Source organism: Pectinophora gossypiella, chromosome 26 (genome assembly GCF_024362695.1).
Source record: "Pectinophora gossypiella chromosome 26, ilPecGoss1.1, whole genome shotgun sequence".
Taxonomy (NCBI): domain Eukaryota; kingdom Metazoa; phylum Arthropoda; class Insecta; order Lepidoptera; family Gelechiidae; genus Pectinophora; species Pectinophora gossypiella.
The window spans coordinates 2,714,521-2,736,020 of record NC_065429.1 but is presented as its reverse complement, the minus strand read 5'-3'; the positions used below and the strand labels follow the sequence as shown (position 1 = coordinate 2,736,020).

General features: G+C 36.5%; 4 protein-coding genes across 10 annotated transcripts in view; 3 read left to right on the top strand and 1 right to left on the bottom strand.

Moving 5' to 3' along the window:
- Positions 1–21,500, top strand: part of LOC126378402 (uncharacterized) — a 128,331-nt gene that overhangs the window by 28,502 nt on the left and 78,329 nt on the right. The gene's annotated exons all lie outside the window — the stretch shown is intronic.
- LOC126378477 (aldo-keto reductase AKR2E4-like) overlaps positions 1–21,500 on the bottom strand; it is a 305,847-nt gene that overhangs the window by 247,749 nt on the left and 36,598 nt on the right. The gene's annotated exons all lie outside the window — the stretch shown is intronic.
- The window catches only part of LOC126378536 (protein quiver-like), a 112,776-nt gene that overhangs the window by 81,323 nt on the left and 9,953 nt on the right, over positions 1–21,500 (top strand). The window lies entirely within an intron of this gene.
- On the top strand, positions 307–20,430 carry LOC126378453 (uncharacterized). 2 transcript variants are annotated; one of them, XM_050026826.1, is made up of 4 exons: positions 399–418; positions 4,161–4,316; positions 14,237–15,228; positions 18,241–20,430. In XM_050026826.1, the coding sequence occupies exons 1-3, from the start codon at positions 414–416 to the stop codon at positions 15,225–15,227; spliced, it is 1,152 nt and encodes a 383-aa protein (XP_049882783.1). In that variant the 5' UTR covers positions 399–413; the 3' UTR covers position 15,228; positions 18,241–20,430. The 2 variants fall into 2 exon arrangements, with proteins under 2 accessions (XP_049882784.1, XP_049882783.1); XM_050026827.1 differs by lacking the exon at positions 4,161–4,316 and having other exon boundaries at positions 307–418.

Below are 21,500 nucleotides of genomic sequence, written 5' to 3'. Positions count from 1 at the left end.
ATGTACTTGTGCGGGGTGTAAGTGACATCGTAACGAATACTGAGGGGGATGATTCAGCTGATTATTCAGAGTTAATATCAAGTGGAATTCTCCATCGCAAAAGTATAGAATTGAGAATAATTTAAAAAATCTAAAAAATACTCACGACTTTGATATTAACTCAGAATCATGGTCTGAATCATCCCCCTGAGTATTCGTGACGATGTCACTAGCACCCTGTATGTGCAGGGACCATTAATATCACGCGGTGTCCAGGATTTGTGCCCGGTTAATTGCTTTAGAATCGCGTCCTATAATATAAGATGCTGCTATGAATTAATCAAAATTTCAGTACGAAAAGCGTGGCTGTGTAGAGGATAATACGTAGACCTAAAGTAATATTTGTTTCCAGAAACACCAGAAATGACAGAACGATGAAGTAAGTCTTGCTCTTGCTAAGATGCTTTGTACAGCGTACGGTCACGAGCAATATAATGTACCCACTTTGGGACTCTGTCGCACTAACATATTTGACATTTAGTGAGACTCACAGTTCAATTTGTCAAAAAAGTTAATGTGACATGGTAACAAAGTGTATACATATTAATGCTCGTGACTGTACATCACACGGAGCTTAATACTATGTGTTGTTTGAAAATTGGCAATCTTGTCTCGTGTGTTGACCGCGTCGGTCTAACGGAAAGCTCGGTGAGGTGTGGGTACTTACTCCAAATCAAATCAAGTACACTTTATTGCACAGAACTTAATTTTAACAACAATTTGGGCGGCATTATTACTCTAGAGCAATAAATATATAAATAATTAATCATAAATATTATTTTTACATTACTCTAGTTCACCTTAATGGATGTACCTCTGGCCATCCCAATTTGGGAATAAAGTCTTCTTCTAATTCTTCTTCTATCGTGTGGGTTGTGAGGTGGATTACCAACCTCATCAACCCTGGTATCAGGGTTAGTACTGAACCGTCAAAGGAATTTTAAAAGCACTATAATATAATCCAAAACAAAATCATTGTCAACATAACATACGACTTTATCCCAATTGGTTTGTATCCCAAAAACTAAGTACTAAAAAAATTTCACCGAGCTTTCTGCTTGTGCTGTGATGGAGTCATGCTATGGCGCCATCTAGCGCTGGTTTTCAGTCATTTCCTCTTCCTGGCTGTCTTTTCGCTATATCCATTGTTTACACAATATTTGTTCTATATACTATACGATGGGCTGCCTCACTCTACAGTCAAAGGTCTATCGCTAGATGAACTGAGTACCCACTAATAGAGCTTTCTGTTAGACCAACGTGAGGTGGTGAACCGTATCGCCGTCTATAATGGTCGAGTCAACTGTATTAGTGAAAACTAAGATAAATTAATAACTCATTGGTGCATGTCCGGTACTAGGGTTTGAATTACAGGACCACAGTGACTTTCCCAGTCAATGCCTGAGAAATACCGATCTTATTCAGTATCCAAATCTGTCGCCAAAAAAATTAAAAAAAGAATTGCCAATTTCCAAATATAACACCTAGTATTATACTACAATTATCATATACATCGTTCTGTACATACAAACATGTGTATTACGTTGTTGTTTTTGTTTGTTTCTTACAGCTTTTGTCTATTCGAATCTAGAATTCTAGATTTAAATTTAAATATGGAACGAGAAAATGGGATATCATTTATAGTGATTCTACAAAGTTATGACGTCACAAATTGCTTTTTAAAACTAGTATTCTAAGATTTTTACTCGAAACTTCCTCTGTGTTCTTTACCACATATCAGAACGGTAATAAGCAGCACACTAGTTTTATCTTTCTTACATAGGTAAATTGTCTATTATCTATCTCCCTCTTGTGAAGTTCGCTGTGACGTCATAGAAATATACGTATACAGTCATGAGCAATATAATGTACCCACTTTAGGACTCTGTCGCAGTAACATATTTGACATTTAGTGAGACTTACAGTTCAATTTTTCAAAAAAGTTAATGTAACATGGTACCAAAGTGTATTCATATTGATGCTCGTGACCGTACATATATCCTATTTTCTCTTACCATACGTTTTGACTAAAAAAAGCCTGATTTAAAATTTCGATTTTGTAATGTAATTAATTGGCTATTTGACAGTTGTCGGATAAGTACTTAAAAAATTACAAACGCACTTTATACTTATTTTCTCGAAAAAGCTTTATTATTCCTTAATTTCAAATTTTGCGTGAAAATTGTTGGTCACGTGACGTTCCAATGACGTCACATTTCAATAAACAAAGAAACTGTCGAACAGTATAAACTTGAAACCTGACAGATAGTTTTTGTTTGTTTTGTGAAATGTGACGTCACACGAAAATCAATCATGGCCGCCCGTGTTTCGGATCTTGGTAACCCACATAAAAAATGAATTCTTATTTAGTAAAAATAAAATATTGAAAACATAAACTATTTGATAATTATCATATTTAATATAATATTGTAACAAATTTCAACTGTCAAGTAGGCAATACTGAACGTGCTCTATAGTTATGTTAATCCTTCTTTTAAGTCCGTCTTCGGCTTAACTTTTTGTTCCTTTTTGTTGATTATGTTATCTCCTTGTTTTCACTACGTAGAACTACGTCCTAACTTGCCTTTTATGGAATAAGGTAGCATTTTGTCGAACATTGTTTTCATAAAACGCTTTTATATAAGTCACGACAAAAGAAATACTTCGGACTAAACTGTTTTGGGCTGGTTTACCCTTCGCGGGTTGGAAGGTCAGACAGACAGTCGCTTCTGTAGAAAACCGGACCTGTCAAATCTTCAGGTTAGGAAAGCGGACCCTGTGGAAAACGGGATAATTAGGGAGGGACGCTTTTTACTCTCATCATAAGGGTTCCTTTTTGCCATTTTGGTTCGGAATCCTAAAAGTGAACTATAGTAGCATATCTAGAAGCTCACAACTACATCCCAACTGGGGTAATCAGAGGTACGTCCATTGCAAGATGAACTAAGTACCCACACCTCACAGAGCTTTCTATCCGACAGATACAGTAGTTTAAATTCTTTAAAATGGAATGCAAATCGACCAAATGCTACCTTTTGAATAAACAAAGCTGAAAATAAACAAAATTTCATAATTATAATGCTGAAGAATAAAGAAATAATATGCTATAACAGCTTATTTAACAACAAAAAAAACTTGGTAACTGATAACTTAAATATTTTATTAATTAAATCAAGGGATTTGAATAATGCGCGTCCTTTAAGGTGATTGTTAATTGATGTCTAAGTTAATAAATAAATAGAAAATAATATTATACTATATAAAACTGTGGCAAGTGGTGTAGTGAAGTGGGATGAATATCAAAATGTGCCAAGATTGGTGGCGAACTGTCATAATTTTTTCGTGAAAAATTGGAGGATCCTTTTGGATCTTTTTCATGTCGGAACCCAATTTTTACACGAAAAAATAATATGAAATTTCGCCAGCAAACTTGAAATTTTGATATTCACCCAGTGGGTGGCAGGCAAGAGGGAAACGACTTTTCCCTAAAAAAGTTGCATAGAGAATGCTACACCGACAAGAGCGTGGCTCTTAAATTAGTGATGAAATGATTATTTTGTAACTTGCTCTTTACTAATTTCGTAACTTCAAAATTGTTGTTAAATGGCTAAATGAAAGCTGAAGTGGGCAGATTTCAAATTACTAGAAATGTGATCGAAAAAGGCTACATTGAAGCAATTCATCTTAAAAAGCAATATTATTGCAATTTGTCATTTGCGCATATACAAAATAAGTGCGCAGTGCCAACAAATGTAATTTTACTTTTTAGATGAATTGCTTCAATGTGACCTTTCTCGACCTTGAACTACAAAACTAATGGATAATACCAGATAGAAGAAAACTGGATAATTTTCAGTTTTGTAAAAAAAAAGTAAAGTAAAGTTTTGTAAAATTAGGTAGCTTTTGCCAATTTTTGGGTTTAAACTTTTCTGCCACTTCAGGCTAACCTACGATATTATTCTTTAAAAAAAAAGCAAATATCCAAAAAGTCAACAATCACCTTTAAGGACGCAAGAAACCAAATCATCTCGATTTATTATAAACAAAGCCCTAACGTAGTTCTACGCTTAACAACTAATATTTTTTATTTTTTTTCTCTCCTAACCCTAACCGCATGGTAGAACGAGCATGACAGAAGAAACGGTGGTCGTGAGGTCGTTGCAACTGCCTGAGGTCCGGAAAGCGTATCTTGTAAATGATGAAGTGGTCGAAAGGATCAGTTACAAGAGGGAGCGCGCGCCCCCGCCGCCGCCGCCGCGACGCGTCTCACTCCTAAAGTACGAGGACACCAACAGTACATAAACTGGGTTCGTCTTACCTTCTTCCATCAGGGGGGCCATTCGCACAAGTCATTCCGGTTTGGACGCAGAAGGAGATGGCATAGTTCCCAAAATGGCAACGGATTCGTGATCACGAATTGGGTATATTATAACGCTAATCTAGAAATAGAAGCCAGTCTAAGATGATCAAAAATCATTTTACTTTTCGACTTCCCAACTATTCGCACAAGGCGCTTCGCATCGTCCTTCATTATGCGCACTGCTAGAGTCTGGCATTCTTTGCCGTCTTCTGTATTTCCGAATGCATATAACCCGAGGGCTTTCAATGCCAGAGTGAACAGGCACCTTCTGGGCGAGCTCGCTCTCCATCTTAGATGCCTTTGAGCAAGTCTGGGGCCAAGAGCATTTTCGAATTTTACTTATGAATCAAGTAGCAATGAGCACGACGTTTAAGTTTAAGTAGTGTAAGTTAGGGCAGAATCTTTTGTAATTATTTCTTTTTAATTTGGAGCAATAAAGTATATTTGTATTGTATTGTGGACGATGATAAGGTTCAAAAGTTCATAACTTCTTTTACCCTAAGGTTTCGTGAAAGAAATTGCTCCATCTTTTTGGTTTTTCAATGTGGATTAACTGAGATACTTTTTACGAAACCTCGAAACGAGAAAACTATGGATTTCGTATGCAAATACAAAAGTATAACGGCTTCTATTTCAATGTTAGCATCATACATGATTCGCATTTTATCATTTATTGATTAGCCATCTACCCATATTTTGCGGTTCACTTGTCGTTTTGAGAATCGATCATCATTCGGCGTCCAAACTATCACGTCAAAATTTTCCAAATCCGACACCATTTTTTTTGTCACGACCTTGTAACACGTTTTTTTTTACACTTCCCACTTGGCTGTATGGCATACAGGTGTGTGCCTACGCGCCGGGAAAAAGTTATGTTCGTTTGACATTTCGTTTACGCGATGACGATGGCAATTTAGTCCCGTCGCGATTATTTCTTTAAAGTGGTGTATAAGCCACATATATTATGATGAAAGGATGGTGAAGTCTTCTGGTGAGTGTTTTGATGGTTATTATCGTGGAACGTTGGCAATTATGAGCTACATATGTTCATGACAATGACCTAACCTCACGTTCTTTCTTTCAGTATAAAAACAATGGTTTAGTCCATCGACTAGGGGGAATGCTGTTATAATATCGTCCCACGTGATGTGGTGAGTGTTTTTACCTTTAATTCCGCGTCGTAACGGGGTTGACAGAGCTGTAACATGTCATTTTGTTACAGGGGTCAAAGTCCACCGGCAGAGTCCAGTGTTAAAGTTCTACTAGAATGATCAACTGTAAAGACTAACTTCAAAAATCAACTTCAAAGTCTTCCTTCAGGGTCTAGCTCCCCAGCCATGACTACCATTTGTGTTCATTGTCTGCTTTTGCCGTCAGGGTCAGTTCCTGCTGCGGTCATTAATGTACATAATTCCAGTTTGGTGTTAAAATCTCTGGATACCATCTAAATATCTCTTCTTCATGATTAATTTAACTTATTATGGATAGTGCTATGAGTATTTATCCTCAGTACATACTCCATGCCTTTTGTCAAGACCTGCCGTCCTGACACTTTACTGTTCCTCATAGGAATAATACTAAGTTAAGATATCATGTTATAGTAATAGATTTATTTCTTAATTTACATTAGGATGGTTTGTAACCGACTGACTTCATATTATTTCATTGTGAAATTGTTGAACCAAATATACCATTGTTAAAAGTGAAATCTTTATTATTTCCAATACCTTGGCTTTGTTTGTAATAGGAGGGGATCTTCTATACGGCGCCCAACATTTTAATCTTATTCTCCCCCTATTCTCTGAGTTAGGTGCCTATTTCCACGCCCTGGGAAACTAATATCTCATTATAAGACAACATCTATAGGGGCAACTCACCCCCAACATTAACTGTCTTACAGTGGCGCCCAACGTGGGGCTCAGAAAAGCAAGGTTGGAAATTAGTAGGTATTTCACTTTCTTTGTTCTTTGTAACATAACCTAGTTATAAGCACATGGTGTAACTTTATAGCAAATAGGGTATGTTTTCTTTTAATAGGTACTCATTTATGACTTTACTGTTCTATTTATAAGTAGGTATGTAAACTTGAAATTTAGCATATCTCCAGTTGTTGTTGCATAGGGACATAGTGATAATTTTATTGACAGGACCATAGTATCTCTCAGATTTCCTTTTCTTATTTTAAGCTGAGTTAGTTTACATAGGGCCATAGTCATATACTTTTAATATCACATAGGACTATAGTGACACAATTCCTTTTTCTAGTAATTTATATGATTATAAACATAGTGACTCAGAGCACATAGAAGTTCTTACATAGACATAGTAATAAACTGTGGGTTTTTATCTTATTTTATTTGTTAGTGGTTACATAGGAACATAGTATTCATAAATTTGATACATAGGACCATAGTAGCATGTAGATAAGTACCCTATAGGGGTGTTACTTATAATTTTTTTTCTTCATTACATTTTGTTAGTACTTAGAGTACTATAACTGTATTCACATACATTAGTGATATAACCATATTTCTTTTTCACTTATCTGGTATACTGTTCTTACTTTGTTTACTCAGAATGGCGGAATTCAATGCTAATATTAACTTCTTGTTGAAAGATGAACTTATTCATGAACTTTCTATTCGGAATGTAAAGGTTGACCGGGATAATACTGTTGAGCAATTACGAAAATTATTTAGACAAACTTGTAAACAAGCCCGTCGCGGCAGTATAGTTGTACCATCTGAGGGTTTTGAGAGTGATCTTGATGATGAACATAAAACTTTAACATTAAAAATAAATGAAATCATCTCTTGTTTATCAAGTCCTGACAAATCTCCTTCGGCCCATCAGCGTATTCTTGGCCGTGCTCAGTATTTGCTTTTGCGGTTGTCTCGCATAGAACGTCCGGCCGATGACCTTGGAAAATTGAAAACTTCTTTATTGTTATCATTGGCGAATAATGATATCACTTCCGATTCATCTTCAGATTCCGAGCATGAATTAAACCGTCCGTCGTGTATTAACAAATATAAAACTATTATTTCTCATGAAAAGAAATATAACCTCAACTCTTTGAATTTGAAATTTAAGGGTGATTCCTGTGTTCGCGCTTTCCTGGCTCGTTTGGAGGAGCTGTGTTCGGCACGGAACATTCTTGTTGATGATATTTACACTGGTTTTACTGACTTGGTGGATGGTCCCGCTTTATGCTGGTACCGCGCCAATAAATGTCGTTTTTCTAACTATAGTGAACTGGTTTCTGCTTTGAAATCAGATTTTGATTTACCTGACTACGACTTTCGTCTTCTTGAAGAGATACGTTCGCGAACACAAGCGAAAGATGAATCCATTGTCATATATTTGTCCATCATACTAGGTATGATGTCTCGTTTGAGTAAAGAGCTTTCTGAGAGCGATAAACTCGACATCATCTTGCGGAATATTCGTCCTGAATATAGTAGGGAAATTCGGATGATTGATGTCACTACCATCCAACAATTACAACAGATAGGTAAACGTTTGGAATTGTCAAAACATAGGATTGACAACTTTAAAGAACCAAACTTCTCTAAAAATTCCGTAGCTCCGGATTTCAACTTTAAATGCAAACCTAAATCCTCTAGGGATTTTTCTAAAAACATTCCTGTCGCTTCTGTTAATCGTTCTTCGATTTGCTTTCGCTGTGGTGGAACGAATCATTCCACAAATCGGTGTAATGCATCTAAGGAAGTAGTTTGTTTTAAATGTGGTAAGAAGGGGGTAAAGACTCCTCTTTGCCCAAATTGTAATCCTCATTCTAATTCAAAAAACTAGATTGCTTAGTCTCTCTGGGATCTGAATCCTGCAGGGAGGCGATATTTAATCCTAATTCTAAAGACTTTCGCCCTTATTTAACTGTTAAAGTCTATGGTATTAAAATTTCTGGTTTACTCGACTGTGGAGCCGCTTGTTCTATTTTAGGAAACAATGCTCATAAATTCTTTAAAAATCTTGGTATCCCATTGTGTAATTTAAAGTCCCCTGTATTTTTGAAAGTGGCGAGTGGTCACGAATACATTTGCAAATTTTACATGGATATTCCTATTGAATATAACAATGAGGTTAAGCTCATTCAATTTTACATTCAACCCGAAATCAAACTTCCATTACATTTCGGAATTAATTTCTGGAAATCATTTAACTTAGCCCCAGAAGTTCTGGCGTGTCTACCTGCAATAGAGCCTGTCGATTTATACAATGTAGCAAGTGTCAAAGAAAATGGCTTGCGCAATTTAGATTCTCTTTCGGATTTTCAAAAACAAGAAATTGATGACGTTAAACAACTTTTCTCTAATATTGATTCAGAGTTAGTCGGCCTTGGTCGTACTCATTTAATAGAACATGTTATAGAAACAGGTGATGCGAAACCCATAAAACAAAAATATTACCGTATTAGTCCTGAAAAACTTAAACTTCTAGACGGCGAGTTAAACCGAATGCTCCAACATGATATTGTTGAACCATCTTTCTCTCCTTGGAATTCTCCAGTAACCATGGTACCTAAAGCCAATGGTGATATTCGTCTGTGTTTAGATAGTAGAAGGTTAAATTCAGTGTCTAAACCTGATGCCTATCCACTGCCATATATTAATTATATTATGGACAATCTTCGCGATGCTAAATACTTAACTTCTCTTGACTTGAGTGCTGCGTATCATCAGATTCCTCTCTCTACCTCTTCGAAAGAGAAAACTGCTTTCACGGTTCCTGGCCGTGGGCTATTTCATTACAAGGTCATGTGTTTTGGTCTTGTAGGAGCCTCCGCTACTATGCAAAGGCTAATGGATAATCTTTTCTCCTCTCAATTTGATAACAAAGTGTTTTGTTTCATTGACGACATCATTATCTGTACCAGTTCTTTTGAAGAACACGTGAAAATTCTAAAAGCGGTCTATGAAAAACTAAGATTCGCTAATCTCACTATTAACATGAAAAAGTCATTTTTCTGCCGATCTGAACTTAAATATCTCGGTTTCGTAGTTGATCGATATGGTCTTAGGACCGATCCTTCTAAAGTAGATGTTATTGCAAATTTTCCAACGCCAACTGACGCGAAGTCAATTAAACGTTTCTTGGGAATGGCGGGTTGGTACCGTCGTTTTATCCCAAATTTCTCTCATGTTGCTAGACCTTTGTCTCGACTTACTAGTAAGAAGGTACCTTTCACATGGTCTCCGGAAGCTGAAGAAGCTTTCACCCAACTTAAATCTGCTCTTATCTCGTCACCTATTCTACAATGTCCTGATTTCTCTCAGCCATTTTACATCCATACGGATGCTTCCTCGTTTGCTATTGGTGCTGTTTTAACTCAAAGGGTCGATGGTATTGATCACCCTATCGCTTATTGTAGCAGAACATTAAACGCCCAAGAAATCAATTACTCAGCGACAGAAAGAGAACTGCTAGCTGTGATTTATTCTCTGGAGTTATACCGTCCTTATGTTGAGGGTAGCAAATGTTATATTATAACCGATCATGCCTCGTTGCAATGGTTTCAGAATCTTAGTAATCCGAGTGGTCGTCTAAACAGATGGGCATGTCGTTTGAGTCAGTTCGATTTTGATATAATTCACAGGAAAGGTAAAGAACATGTGATACCTGATGCTTTGTCTAGAATCAAGATTGGCTCAATTGAGATTGATCCCTACACTATTTCTGATCCTTGGTATATTAAAGTCTTTAACGGTTGTACTAAAAATCCTCGTCGTTATCCTAATTTCTCGGTAGTAAATGGTAAACTATGTCGTTTATCTAAAAATAAATATCATCTTATTTCCCAACACGATTGGAAAATCGTAGTTCCCCGTGAAAAATATGTAAAAGTTCTTCGAAAATATCATGATGAGCCTTCTTCCGGTCATTTCGGTGTGGCTAAGACCCACAAGAAAATTTCTTCCATATATTTCTGGCCTTCTTTATTTAAAGATGTAAAATCATATGTTGACAATTGTGAGGTATGTCGTTCATACAAGCCAGTCAATACTGCTAGGCCTGGTCTGATGGGTAACCCCCGTCAAGTTACTAAACCTTGGGAGGCTATATCATGTGATATATTAGGTCCTTTCCCTTCTTCTTATTCTCGCAATCAATACTTATTCGTGGTCTCTGATTATTTCAGTAAGTATGTTCTTTTATTCCCTTTGCGTAGTGCAACTTCTAAGGCCATTGTGAAATGTCTTGAGAAACATGTTTTTCTAGTCCATGGCGTATGTCGTATCCTGTATACCGACAACGGTCCTCAATTCACTTCTAAAGAATTTAGAGATTCTTTAACTTCTTTCGGAGTACCTCATATATTTTATAATCCTCGATACCATCCTCAGTGTAATCAAACTGAACGCGTGAATCGCGACATTGTTCGTGCCATTGCTTCCCTCGTGCGTTCTGATCATCGTAAATGGGATCAGAACATTCAGGAAATCCAGTGTGCGCTTAATACTTCGGTCCACGAAAGTACAAAATATACTGCCTTTTATCTAAATCATGGTAGAGAGATGGTCATCGATGGTGCTACTTATACAAAAGATTCTTCACCTTGTGATGGGTCTACCATAGTAGTAGATACCCAAACTTTTGCTTCTCGGTTGCCTCGTATGGCTGAAGTCTTCAAGAAAGTTGAATGTCACCTTAAAAAGGCATATCAACACAATGTAAAATATTATAATCTTAGGAAGCGTCCTTTGGAATTGCGGGAAGGTCAAATTATTTATAAAAGATGTTTTCCTTTGTCCAGCGCTCCCAAGCACTTTTCTGCTAAACTAGCTCCTAAGTTTGAAAAATGTGTAGTGCATAAAAAGCTAGGTAGTGTAGTTTATTCATTGAAAACCTTAGAAGGTAAACCTTTGGGTTCCTTCCACATTAAAGATCTTGTTGTTCGAGGTCCTAGTGAGGAAGTTTAGGTCTTCTCTCACTTTCAAGGGTGTGTTCTAAGGACATTACCTGTTAAGTGGTCATCCCTATAGGAAGGTGATCCATTTGATGAGGTTTCCCTCGTTCGAGTAATATCCGTAGGCCTTGCTTATGCATTTGGTGTGTGTTTGATTGTCACCCAAATGACGCCAAGGATATTCACTCTTATAAAAAAAGAAAATAGATTAAGAATTTTATTTTTAGTACTCAAAATAGTTCTTTACTTGAAATATGGTTTAGTGTCATGGCCATGACTAAGTAAAACGTATGCATAAGGTTTAGTCTGTTATTTTAAATTAAAAGTTAGGTAGGTCTTCCTTTAACTTGACTATGTTCCAGATATTTGTATGTTTATTTAAGGTTAAGCAGTGTTAGATTTAATTCTTAGAGTTGTCGTCTGACACCACCAGGGTGTTTCTTTGATTTGTTTCAAACATATGTTGCCTATGTGCAATGTGTTTTCTTGGGAGAATCCCAAATTTTAACTCAGGTAAGCACGAGGCTAGTGCGGAATGTACTAATCCTTTTCCCCTTGGGCTACATGAGATGTGTTTTCAAGTTTGATACATGGTGATCATGTTTGTTTCTTTCCATTCTTTTACCTTTGTAAGGTAAATGTACGTTCATAACATGTTAACTCATCTGGAGTCGCTTGTTATTTCTCTTTCGTTACTAGAGTGTAGCGAAAAATTTTATTTAAAAATTTTAAATTTTTAAATAAAATTTTTCTTCCTCAACTAAAACGGAACTGTAACACGTTTTTTTTTACACTTCCCACTTGGCTGTATGGCATACAGGTGTGTGCCTACGCGCCGGGAAAAAGTTATGTTCGTTTGACATTTCGTTTACGCGATGACGATGGCAATTTAGTCCCGTCGCGATTATTTCTTTAAAGTGGTGTATAAGCCACATATATTATGATGAAAGGATGGTGAAGTCTTCTGGTGAGTGTTTTGATGGTTATTATCGTGGAACGTTGGCAATTATGAGCTACATATGTTCATGACAATGACCTAACCTCACGTTCTTTCTTTCAGTATAAAAACAATGGTTTAGTCCATCGACTAGGGGGAATGCTGTTATAATATCGTCCCACGTGATGTGGTGAGTGTTTTTACCTTTAATTCCGCGTCGTAACGGGGTTGACAGAGCTGTAACATGTCATTTTGTTACAGGGGTCAAAGTCCACCGGCAGAGTCCAGTGTTAAAGTTCTACTAGAATGATCAACTGTAAAGACTAACTTCAAAAATCAACTTCAAAGTCTTCCTTCAGGGTCTAGCTCCCCAGCCATGACTACCATTTGTGTTCATTGTCTGCTTTTGCCGTCAGGGTCAGTTCCTGCTGCGGTCATTAATGTACATAATTCCAGTTTGGTGTTAAAATCTCTGGATACCATCTAAATATCTCTTCTTCATGATTAATTTAACTTATTATGGATAGTGCTATGAGTATTTATCCTCAGTACATACTCCATGCCTTTTGTCAAGACCTGCCGTCCTGACACTTTACTGTTCCTCATAGGAATAATACTAAGTTAAGATATCATGTTATAGTAATAGATTTATTTCTTAATTTACATTAGGATGGTTTGTAACCGACTGACTTCATATTATTTCATTGTGAAATTGTTGAACCAAATATACCATTGTTAAAAGTGAAATCTTTATTATTTCCAATACCTTGGCTTTGTTTGTAATAGGAGGGGATCTTCTATACGGCGCCCAACATTTTAATCTTATTCTCCCCCTATTCTCTGAGTTAGGTGCCTATTTCCACGCCCTGGGAAACTAATATCTCATTATAAGACAACATCTATAGGGGCAACTCACCCCCAACATTAACTGTCTTACAACCTGCAATTTTACGCCACGGCTAGCCTCTCGCGAGTTTTTCATTGGTACAGTAGATCGCAACGAATCATCGAACGAATTTCGTATATTAAACTTCCAAACTATATTGAAACTACAGTTTGATAGCGCTTGATCACTTTATCAGAGACAAAGGTGCATCCATCGCAAGATGAACTAAGTATCCACACCTCACCGAGCTTTCTGTTAGACCAACGTGATAGGTGGTGAGCCTTATCACTGTCTATAATGGTCGAGCCAACTGTGTTAGTGAAAACTGCACTTGAGATAAATTAATAACTCCTTGGTGCAAGTCCGGTACCGGGTTGAGAAACTATCCATTGATTAAAGTTAAAAGGACTTTACATTCCACTCTTGGGCTTAAATCTCCCCTCAACCGAGTCAAGGATGTCAAGGATCCTCCACCGCTTCTCAATTTGTTCTACTTGCTTCTCTTCTTTGTATCTTTGTCTAACTTTGCGAAACTATAACTCATTTTATGGTGTTAATAACTCAACTAGTACTTTCACTAACAGTTCTTGAAAGAAAACTTTATTTTTCTTTAATAGCTGGCGAGGAATGGGTGTATATTTTACACCTCTGCCTACCCCCTTACACAGGCGTGCTATGATACAATTATATTTTCTCCACTCATCCATAAGATAGATACTATGTTAGTGCTTCCTATTCGAACCTACATACCATTTTTTCGCAAAGGTATTGTTTCAAAATCTCAAAATGATGCATATTCGGGCGCACACAAACTTAACCTAATTTTAGTTTGACAACTAAGTGCTACCCTTACAATACGTGCAGGAAAGAGATAGATTGTGTGCCTAATAAATGCGTTAGCCTAGACTCGTGGCGTACTCACATCTCTTTGGGGGCAAACTTACAAACTTTAACTTTCTGTCTCTATTAACTTGTCATTAAACTGGTGTAATGCATGGCATGCGGTGTTGGTACTTACAAGTTGAAGATATCAGTATAAACCAACCTTAATACTTAACCGACTAATCAACAGTAACCCTCTTTCAGTTACGAGACTCGTCTCTACGACACGCCGCGCCCGACAGAATACAAAACGGAGGAACAACGACATTTCGAATCTCAGTACTTCTCCAAAGACAGATTCGGTTACGAAGCACCAAAAACACCTCTGAGTCCAAAATTCAACGCACGCGAACTCAAATTCGACGACAAACCCGAACCGGTCTACTCCACCCTCAAGAAACCTTCAGACGGTGTCGGCCAAACCTTCACTGAACACCAGAAATCCTCCGAAGCGATCCCTGGAGGCATCAAGCAGTCAGAGTACACGATCAAAAGCGAATCCTACTCCAGCTATCCTAAGGTCGACGTCATGAAAACCGTAACTAGGGAAGACGTGAAAGCCCCGTTCACTTCGACGCCATTCAAATCGGAACAGTCGCACTTCAACCAGTACTCCCAACAATCCGAATTCAAAAACACATCAACGGACCTTGTGAAAGTCCCAACTCCAGAATTCGACCGAATCTCTTCACCGTACGGCAAAGACGTGCAAAGCTACGGGGGTCCCAACTATACAGAAGAAACTACCACTGAAGTGAAGGAGATCCCAAACGGGACACAAAAAATTACCACAACTAAAATCTACAGTTCTTCCCCCGTCAACATTACGACGACCAACACCAAATACGAGCCGATAAAACTCGAAGGCATCGACGAATTGTCAAAATCATTCGACAATGATTCCAGATACAGCACATTGGATTCGCGTTTCAACACTCTAGACTCCAAAATGTCATCTGACACGAGCCGTTCGTTCATGAGGCCCTCAGAGTTCCAATCTCAGGATTATCAGACGTCGACCAGTGTGACGAAGGTGAAGAAACCATCGGAGCTGGTGAAGGAAATCGATAGTATGGATAAGAAGTTCTCTAAGCAAACGATTACTTCGGAAAGGATCGAGAAGAAGTCAGTAATGACAAGTTCGCACAAGTCCGAAACGAGTTCGACAGTCACGAAGAAGTTTGGAAACTTCTAAGGTTAGCTCAATGTGTGCCATGATGCTTCAAATGACCATGGTTTTGGGTTATCGCTGGATATTTTACACCTAATTCGATGTTAGTTGTTAAAGATTTTGTCTATATACCGACAAGGATTTGCGTTGCCCGCTAATCGACTGTATATCGATTGATAATCGATTATTTTCTAAGTCCCTGTCGATAGGCTTTTGACATCTTTGAAAAATACACCATGAAGTAACTCTCTTTATTTTTACATTGAATTTGATCTTTCGGACGTCTCAAAGATCTTATATCCTTCATTTTAATCCCAATGTATACATATACTCACGAAAAACAGCAAACTGTGTACATACATATACATTGGGCTTCAAATGATGAGATAATAGAGTTACCGTTCGTGTAAAATATCCATCCAAAGCTCAAAACCGAAAAGTGATTGTGCATTTTAACAAACAAAAGTTCTTATGACAACTGTGACAGCTTCCGAAGTTTTAGATAATATTGTAGATACGCAATGTGGCTTTAAATGTTTTGACTTTAAAAATATGCACTGAATATAATGATTCGCTTCTTTTTTAAGTTGGCAATTAGCTAGGGAATACCCCCTCTATCTTGAAAAATAATTTGAGAAAACAGTTAATTGAAAAAGAAAAAGTTTTAGATTCCTTTTGGTTTGAATTCCAAAGGATTTTTACAGATTAGGAAGGCCTATTTACATTAAACGTAAGTAAAAGATAGCACTGTGTTTATAGATGTAAAATTCAACTAAAATAATTTGCTTGGTTTTATTTATTTACATTTTTCAAAAAAATTGTGGATACACTATTATTGCCAACTTAACAAAGACGCTAGTATATATGTGAAATCAATAACATTTATATATACAATTAATTATCGTAGTGTTTAAATCATAATTTCTTCATTATAAAACGAAAACGTGAACATAATGAATTGTGATAGAAAATATTATTATATTTTTACGTCAGAACATAAAAACCTACGGGAAGGTAGAGATTGAAGTAATCTGCGGTGCTAAAAGTTTTATATTTAAAGTGAAATGTGCCTGAATGTAGGCCTAAGCAGAGTTTAAAGGTGAAGGCGTACCCAGACGTCCCGCTGGAGCCGCACGCGCCGAAGTCATCGCATTTTGCGGCAAAATGCGGGTCGTGCGCCGCAGATGGGTGCGCGACGTTGCATACGATGTCATACAAAGGTTTATAAAATGCGATGACTTCTGCGCGTGCGGTTCATGCTACTCGTCTAGATGCGCATTCGCCGTAAAAGTACGTTTCGTTATACTAAGTCGTATGTTTATAGAAGAGGATTCTCTTCTTGCGGGTGATTTTGTTACGACAAGATTTTGATTAGAAAAATATAATTACATTTAATTCATCGCGAATTTATGACATTTGAAGTTCTAAAGAGAAATTTAATCGAAAATGTCCGACGGGACTTGAACCCTCAGCTCTTCAAGCCGGGACGAGCGTGTTAACCATTACACCACCGGGTCCTCATCCTATTCATGTGGTTTTTTTTTTTCGATCTAGGTATAGCGTCATTATACTGCAAATTCACGTGCCCAATCATTAGTTGATTATTAAAAAAAAAATTATCGCGAAAATCGATTTTGGGTTTTGCCACACATTTTGGGAATTGTCATTCGGACAAACAAAGTGCCTACCCTAGTTGTAACACTGTCGCCCGCTACTAAATTCACAAAGTGCTAACCCTACGGGAACCTTATACAAGATGCCTTCGACGGAAATATAAATATTATAAAACAGATTTTAATATAACTGTCTTTTTAGCTACAAATATATGAATATCATCATCATCATTGGCCTTATACGTCTTTCAGACGATTTATGACGTCATTGCCTCGAAGAAATGCACTTTCTTTCATGGCTGTGCAAGCCAATCCTAGAGCGGCAAACTACCTCACACTCGATATACAACTACGAACTAATTGTATATATGGCGCTGAAACGTGATGAGTTGAAGGCCCGTCCCCCTGCCGCTATTCATTGTGTGTTCACGTGCCCTGACTGTGCGCGGGAGTTCACTGTAAAGATAGGCTACATAAGCCATCTTCGAGCGCATCAGCGTCGTGCCAATTAGGAGTCGAAGTGGTCGCCATGGCCGAAATCGGTCGGAGAGATCATCATCATATACAACTTATATACGTCCCTCTGCGCGGTACAGCCCTTGGAAGGGTGTTCAGCTTGCTTTACCACGCTGCTCCACGGCGGGTTGAGAAAAAACCTAAACTGGAATATGTAATCTTTTAATATGTATTAGAAATGTACGGCAGGTAAATCCATGTAGCGGTCCAGCCAGAAATGTCTTGCCGACGTAAGATAACAGGCGACATGTGGACCCGTGTAAATTAATGTGATTCTTTCTTATATTTGTAGCTACAAAGCATTAGCCGCGTGTGCCATTATTAAATGTATTTATTTTTTCAACGTTGTGCCTTCGAATATATAATTTATTTAAATATTAAACTCTTGTCTTTGTGGAATTTTAAAATTTTAATAAATATTTAAACTACAAGTGCCCCATGTTTATAATTATGTATATTAAAAAGAAACTGAATTGTGCCATTTACAGCCATAATATATAATTGTATATTTTATGTGTAAAAACTTTGTGATTTTCTTTTTAGGTATATATAAATAGCTTAGTGATCGTTTGGTGCAATTTTTATAACCATATTTTACTGGAAATTAACACAAAATTATAATTAGGGTTTAACGGTAGGTGTATAATTATAAATATTGACAAATATAGCCTCAGACGTTGGTATAAATGTAATTATTAGTGTTAACAAATACATTAAGAAGAAATATATTTTAGATTAAGTATACTTTTGTTTTCATATTTGTCTGAGACTATTCGGCTTTTACTAAATTGATGTAACCGCATGATTATAATATAATATTGGTATAAATAAATATAACGTAGTTAATAAGTTAACAATTGTTGCATTTTGACATATAAATGAATATATTTATTTTTTTCTTTTTGTAGCAAAGTTGTTACGGTGTCGTCGACAGAAGTAGCGTGATCTGCGCACGTTATTATATTTTTATTTTATAAAAATATATATTTTATATATTCATACATTGTAAATTCTTTAAATATTTTTTATATACATTTCTTTTATCGTAATACGATAATTTTTTGCTGTCGTAGAATATAAAAATGGAAGAAAGAAAACATTTCTGTGCCTTATTGATTTGCAGCTTAGAAGTGTATATTTATTTATTTATATACACGATATATATTTTCTAGTGTAGATATGCCCACGATAGGTAATCGTCCACTGAAGGTAAAAAACACCAATTCTGATAGATTTAGAATTATATACAACTTAAAAGTATAGTTATTATTACACGTAGATTTAACTTTACGCCTGTATATATATGAATTTTGAAAAAATAACCGTTTGGTATTTAAAAAATTACATGTTAGCAGCTATATGTCAAACCTATGATAATTGTCCTGTTTATTGTGATATACAATATAATATGGACAATTACATACAAAAAATAAACTTGCAAAATGATGCATAACATAAACAGCCTATATACGTCCCACTGCTGGGCACAGGCCTCCCCCTCATCAACGAGAGAGGTATGGAGCACACTCCACCACGCTTCTCCACTGCGATTTGGCGGAGGTGTTATACGGCAAAATTATGGTGAAATATTATACACGTTTAAATTCATATATGTAAAGGCGTTAAAACGAAACGAATGAAAACTTCGTTGTTCAGGCTAAAATAAGTGTCTTATTACATAATAATATTTCAATCGTGCGAATTGAATATGTAATCTTTTAATATTATATATTAAAAAATATATAACACTTATTCTCCGTAGAACTAATTCAGTGTATTTGATATTTACCGTGTAATTACCATATTTAATGAATATATAATTATAAATGTAATTTTTGATACTGTACACTAAAGGTAGGTTGGAAAGATGGCATTATGGTAGCTGTAGGTTTTACACGCTGAAGAAAATAACAATGCAACTAAGTAAGTAAATATTTTTACTAATGACTTGTTTAACGCGGATACAATATTTAGCGTTCGTGCGGTAAACAGTGCCGCTCATAAAAAATCGATGACATTATCAGTCTTATTAGGTACAAAACGGAGACTAAGACTCTAGACAGACGGACCGCATTTCAACTGCAATAGACCTGCAAACCAACTGCGCAGCACGACTGCACGCCGACTACAATTGAACTGCAATCGGACTGCCCGTTTGGTTTGCAGTTCTATTGCAGTCGTGTCAACTGCATTCAAACTGCATCGGAACTGCAATTTGGCAGTCGGATTGCAGTTGAAATGCGGTCCGTCTGTCAAGAGCCTAAAAGATAAAATAGGTTTAAAATATAGTCCGTGTCAGGAAAATAGTCACGCGGCCGCAGCGCCACTGTCGCAGATTCTGCATAGAATTATTATTTTTGTCTATTAGTTAAAATCCGTCGACTTCTTTCGCAGCGTGGATTCTTATTTTAAACCTAATCTTAGTTTCGTAAAAAGGCGGTTAATCACAGTTTCGAACCGCGCGCCCGCGTCGGTCAACAGCCTTACAAGTTCTCATAAGTAACTTTAACTTTATCGACAGCAGCTTCCAAACATTGCTATTTTTCACATTTACTGTGTAAATTATAATTAATACTTAGATATAAGCAATCTTGTAGAACTTTTAATCTCAGTCTGAAACCAAATAAAATCACTTTTCTATGTTAAACTAATTTTTGTTTAATATAATTATAAAATCGGTTTGATTTTTGGATTTTTTAATTATTGATTTGTTAATTATGTTTTGAGATTTTATTCTAACATCGTTGTGGGGACATCGTTTAGTGTCTGAAAGAATTAAAATAAATGTCGAATTCGAAGATAAAAATGTACGAAATCGAATTTTAGCTCCTTTTCTTAAATACATGTGGATATACGACGAAACACGTCTAGATAATTTATAGAGCGCAAACTATTACTCCAAACGTTTAAAATGTCTTATAAACGGTGTCATTTAATTATTGAATCAATTGGTACTTAATGGAGTTATTAAAACAGCTATGAAAAGTATAAGGAATGACGATTTATATGATGGATGTCCCAACGCTGCGACTTGCGTCTTATAGGCGGGCATTGTATGAAATGTATGTCTACATGATATAATAAACTTTTAACTTATATTACTGTGTTTCATTTGTAACTTGTTTCCTCAACACACACACCGAATAAGTTTCCTAAACACGTCCAATACAGAGTTTCGTACTTACAAACTCATGTTATTATTCACTAATAAACAAATTTGAGTGTAGACAATACATTTTCACCCGGCTTTCGCAAAGTAATCTAGCGACATCTATGAACGTTAATGATAATTAATCTTAACGCCATCTATTGGTGAGTAGCGGAACTACACAATTATGCGCCCACGTCAATGAGCAGAACAAAGATAGTATAACGCCCTAGTGCGAAAGAGACGTGTATGGTTCTAAAGGCTGGTCTCAAATGTTTCTGACGGAAGCAAAATTTTAAACTACCCACCACGTTAACATTAATTTGATAACAGAGAGAGAGGATAGCTTACGTCTTAGTGCGAAAGAGACGTGTAATGTTCTGAGAGCTGGTCTCACAAATATTAGTAGCCGGCTGTATTTGACGAACTCCTACATACCTCTGCTATCCTGGTACAAAATCTGTAAATCGCCGTGATGAAACCAACTAGAACTGTTTGATTTTGGTTCACTTTAACATACATATAAAGTAAAACTAGAATATCGTTTTCTCAGTATTTCATTTACGCTTACGAAGATATAGAAAATGATTTCTTTATATTAATAATATTAGAAATAGATATTAAATTGAAAGGAATTTCGCGTTATTATTATAAAAATATTGTTCAATGTTACAAAAAAAAAGGTATTTTAATGCTGCATTTTTTTATTTATTTATTTTTTTATAAATTATTGACAACAACAGAATAATATAAAAGTAATATTCTTATGACATTACCAGTGCTGGTGGGCTCTGTTGATCAGTGAGTGGTTGAGTGTTGGGTTCATGATTTGAAGTTACCGGGTTCGAATCCCGTTGGACATTGCAGGCTAATCACCCGATTGTTCCGCAAGTAAGAAGGATCCGTGCTTCGGAGTGCACGTAAAGGTTACATGAGCTGCATTTGGCGGCTCAATCAATAGTGAACCCTGACACCAGGGTTGATAAGGTCGATCGATACTTAATCCCAAACGAAAGACGA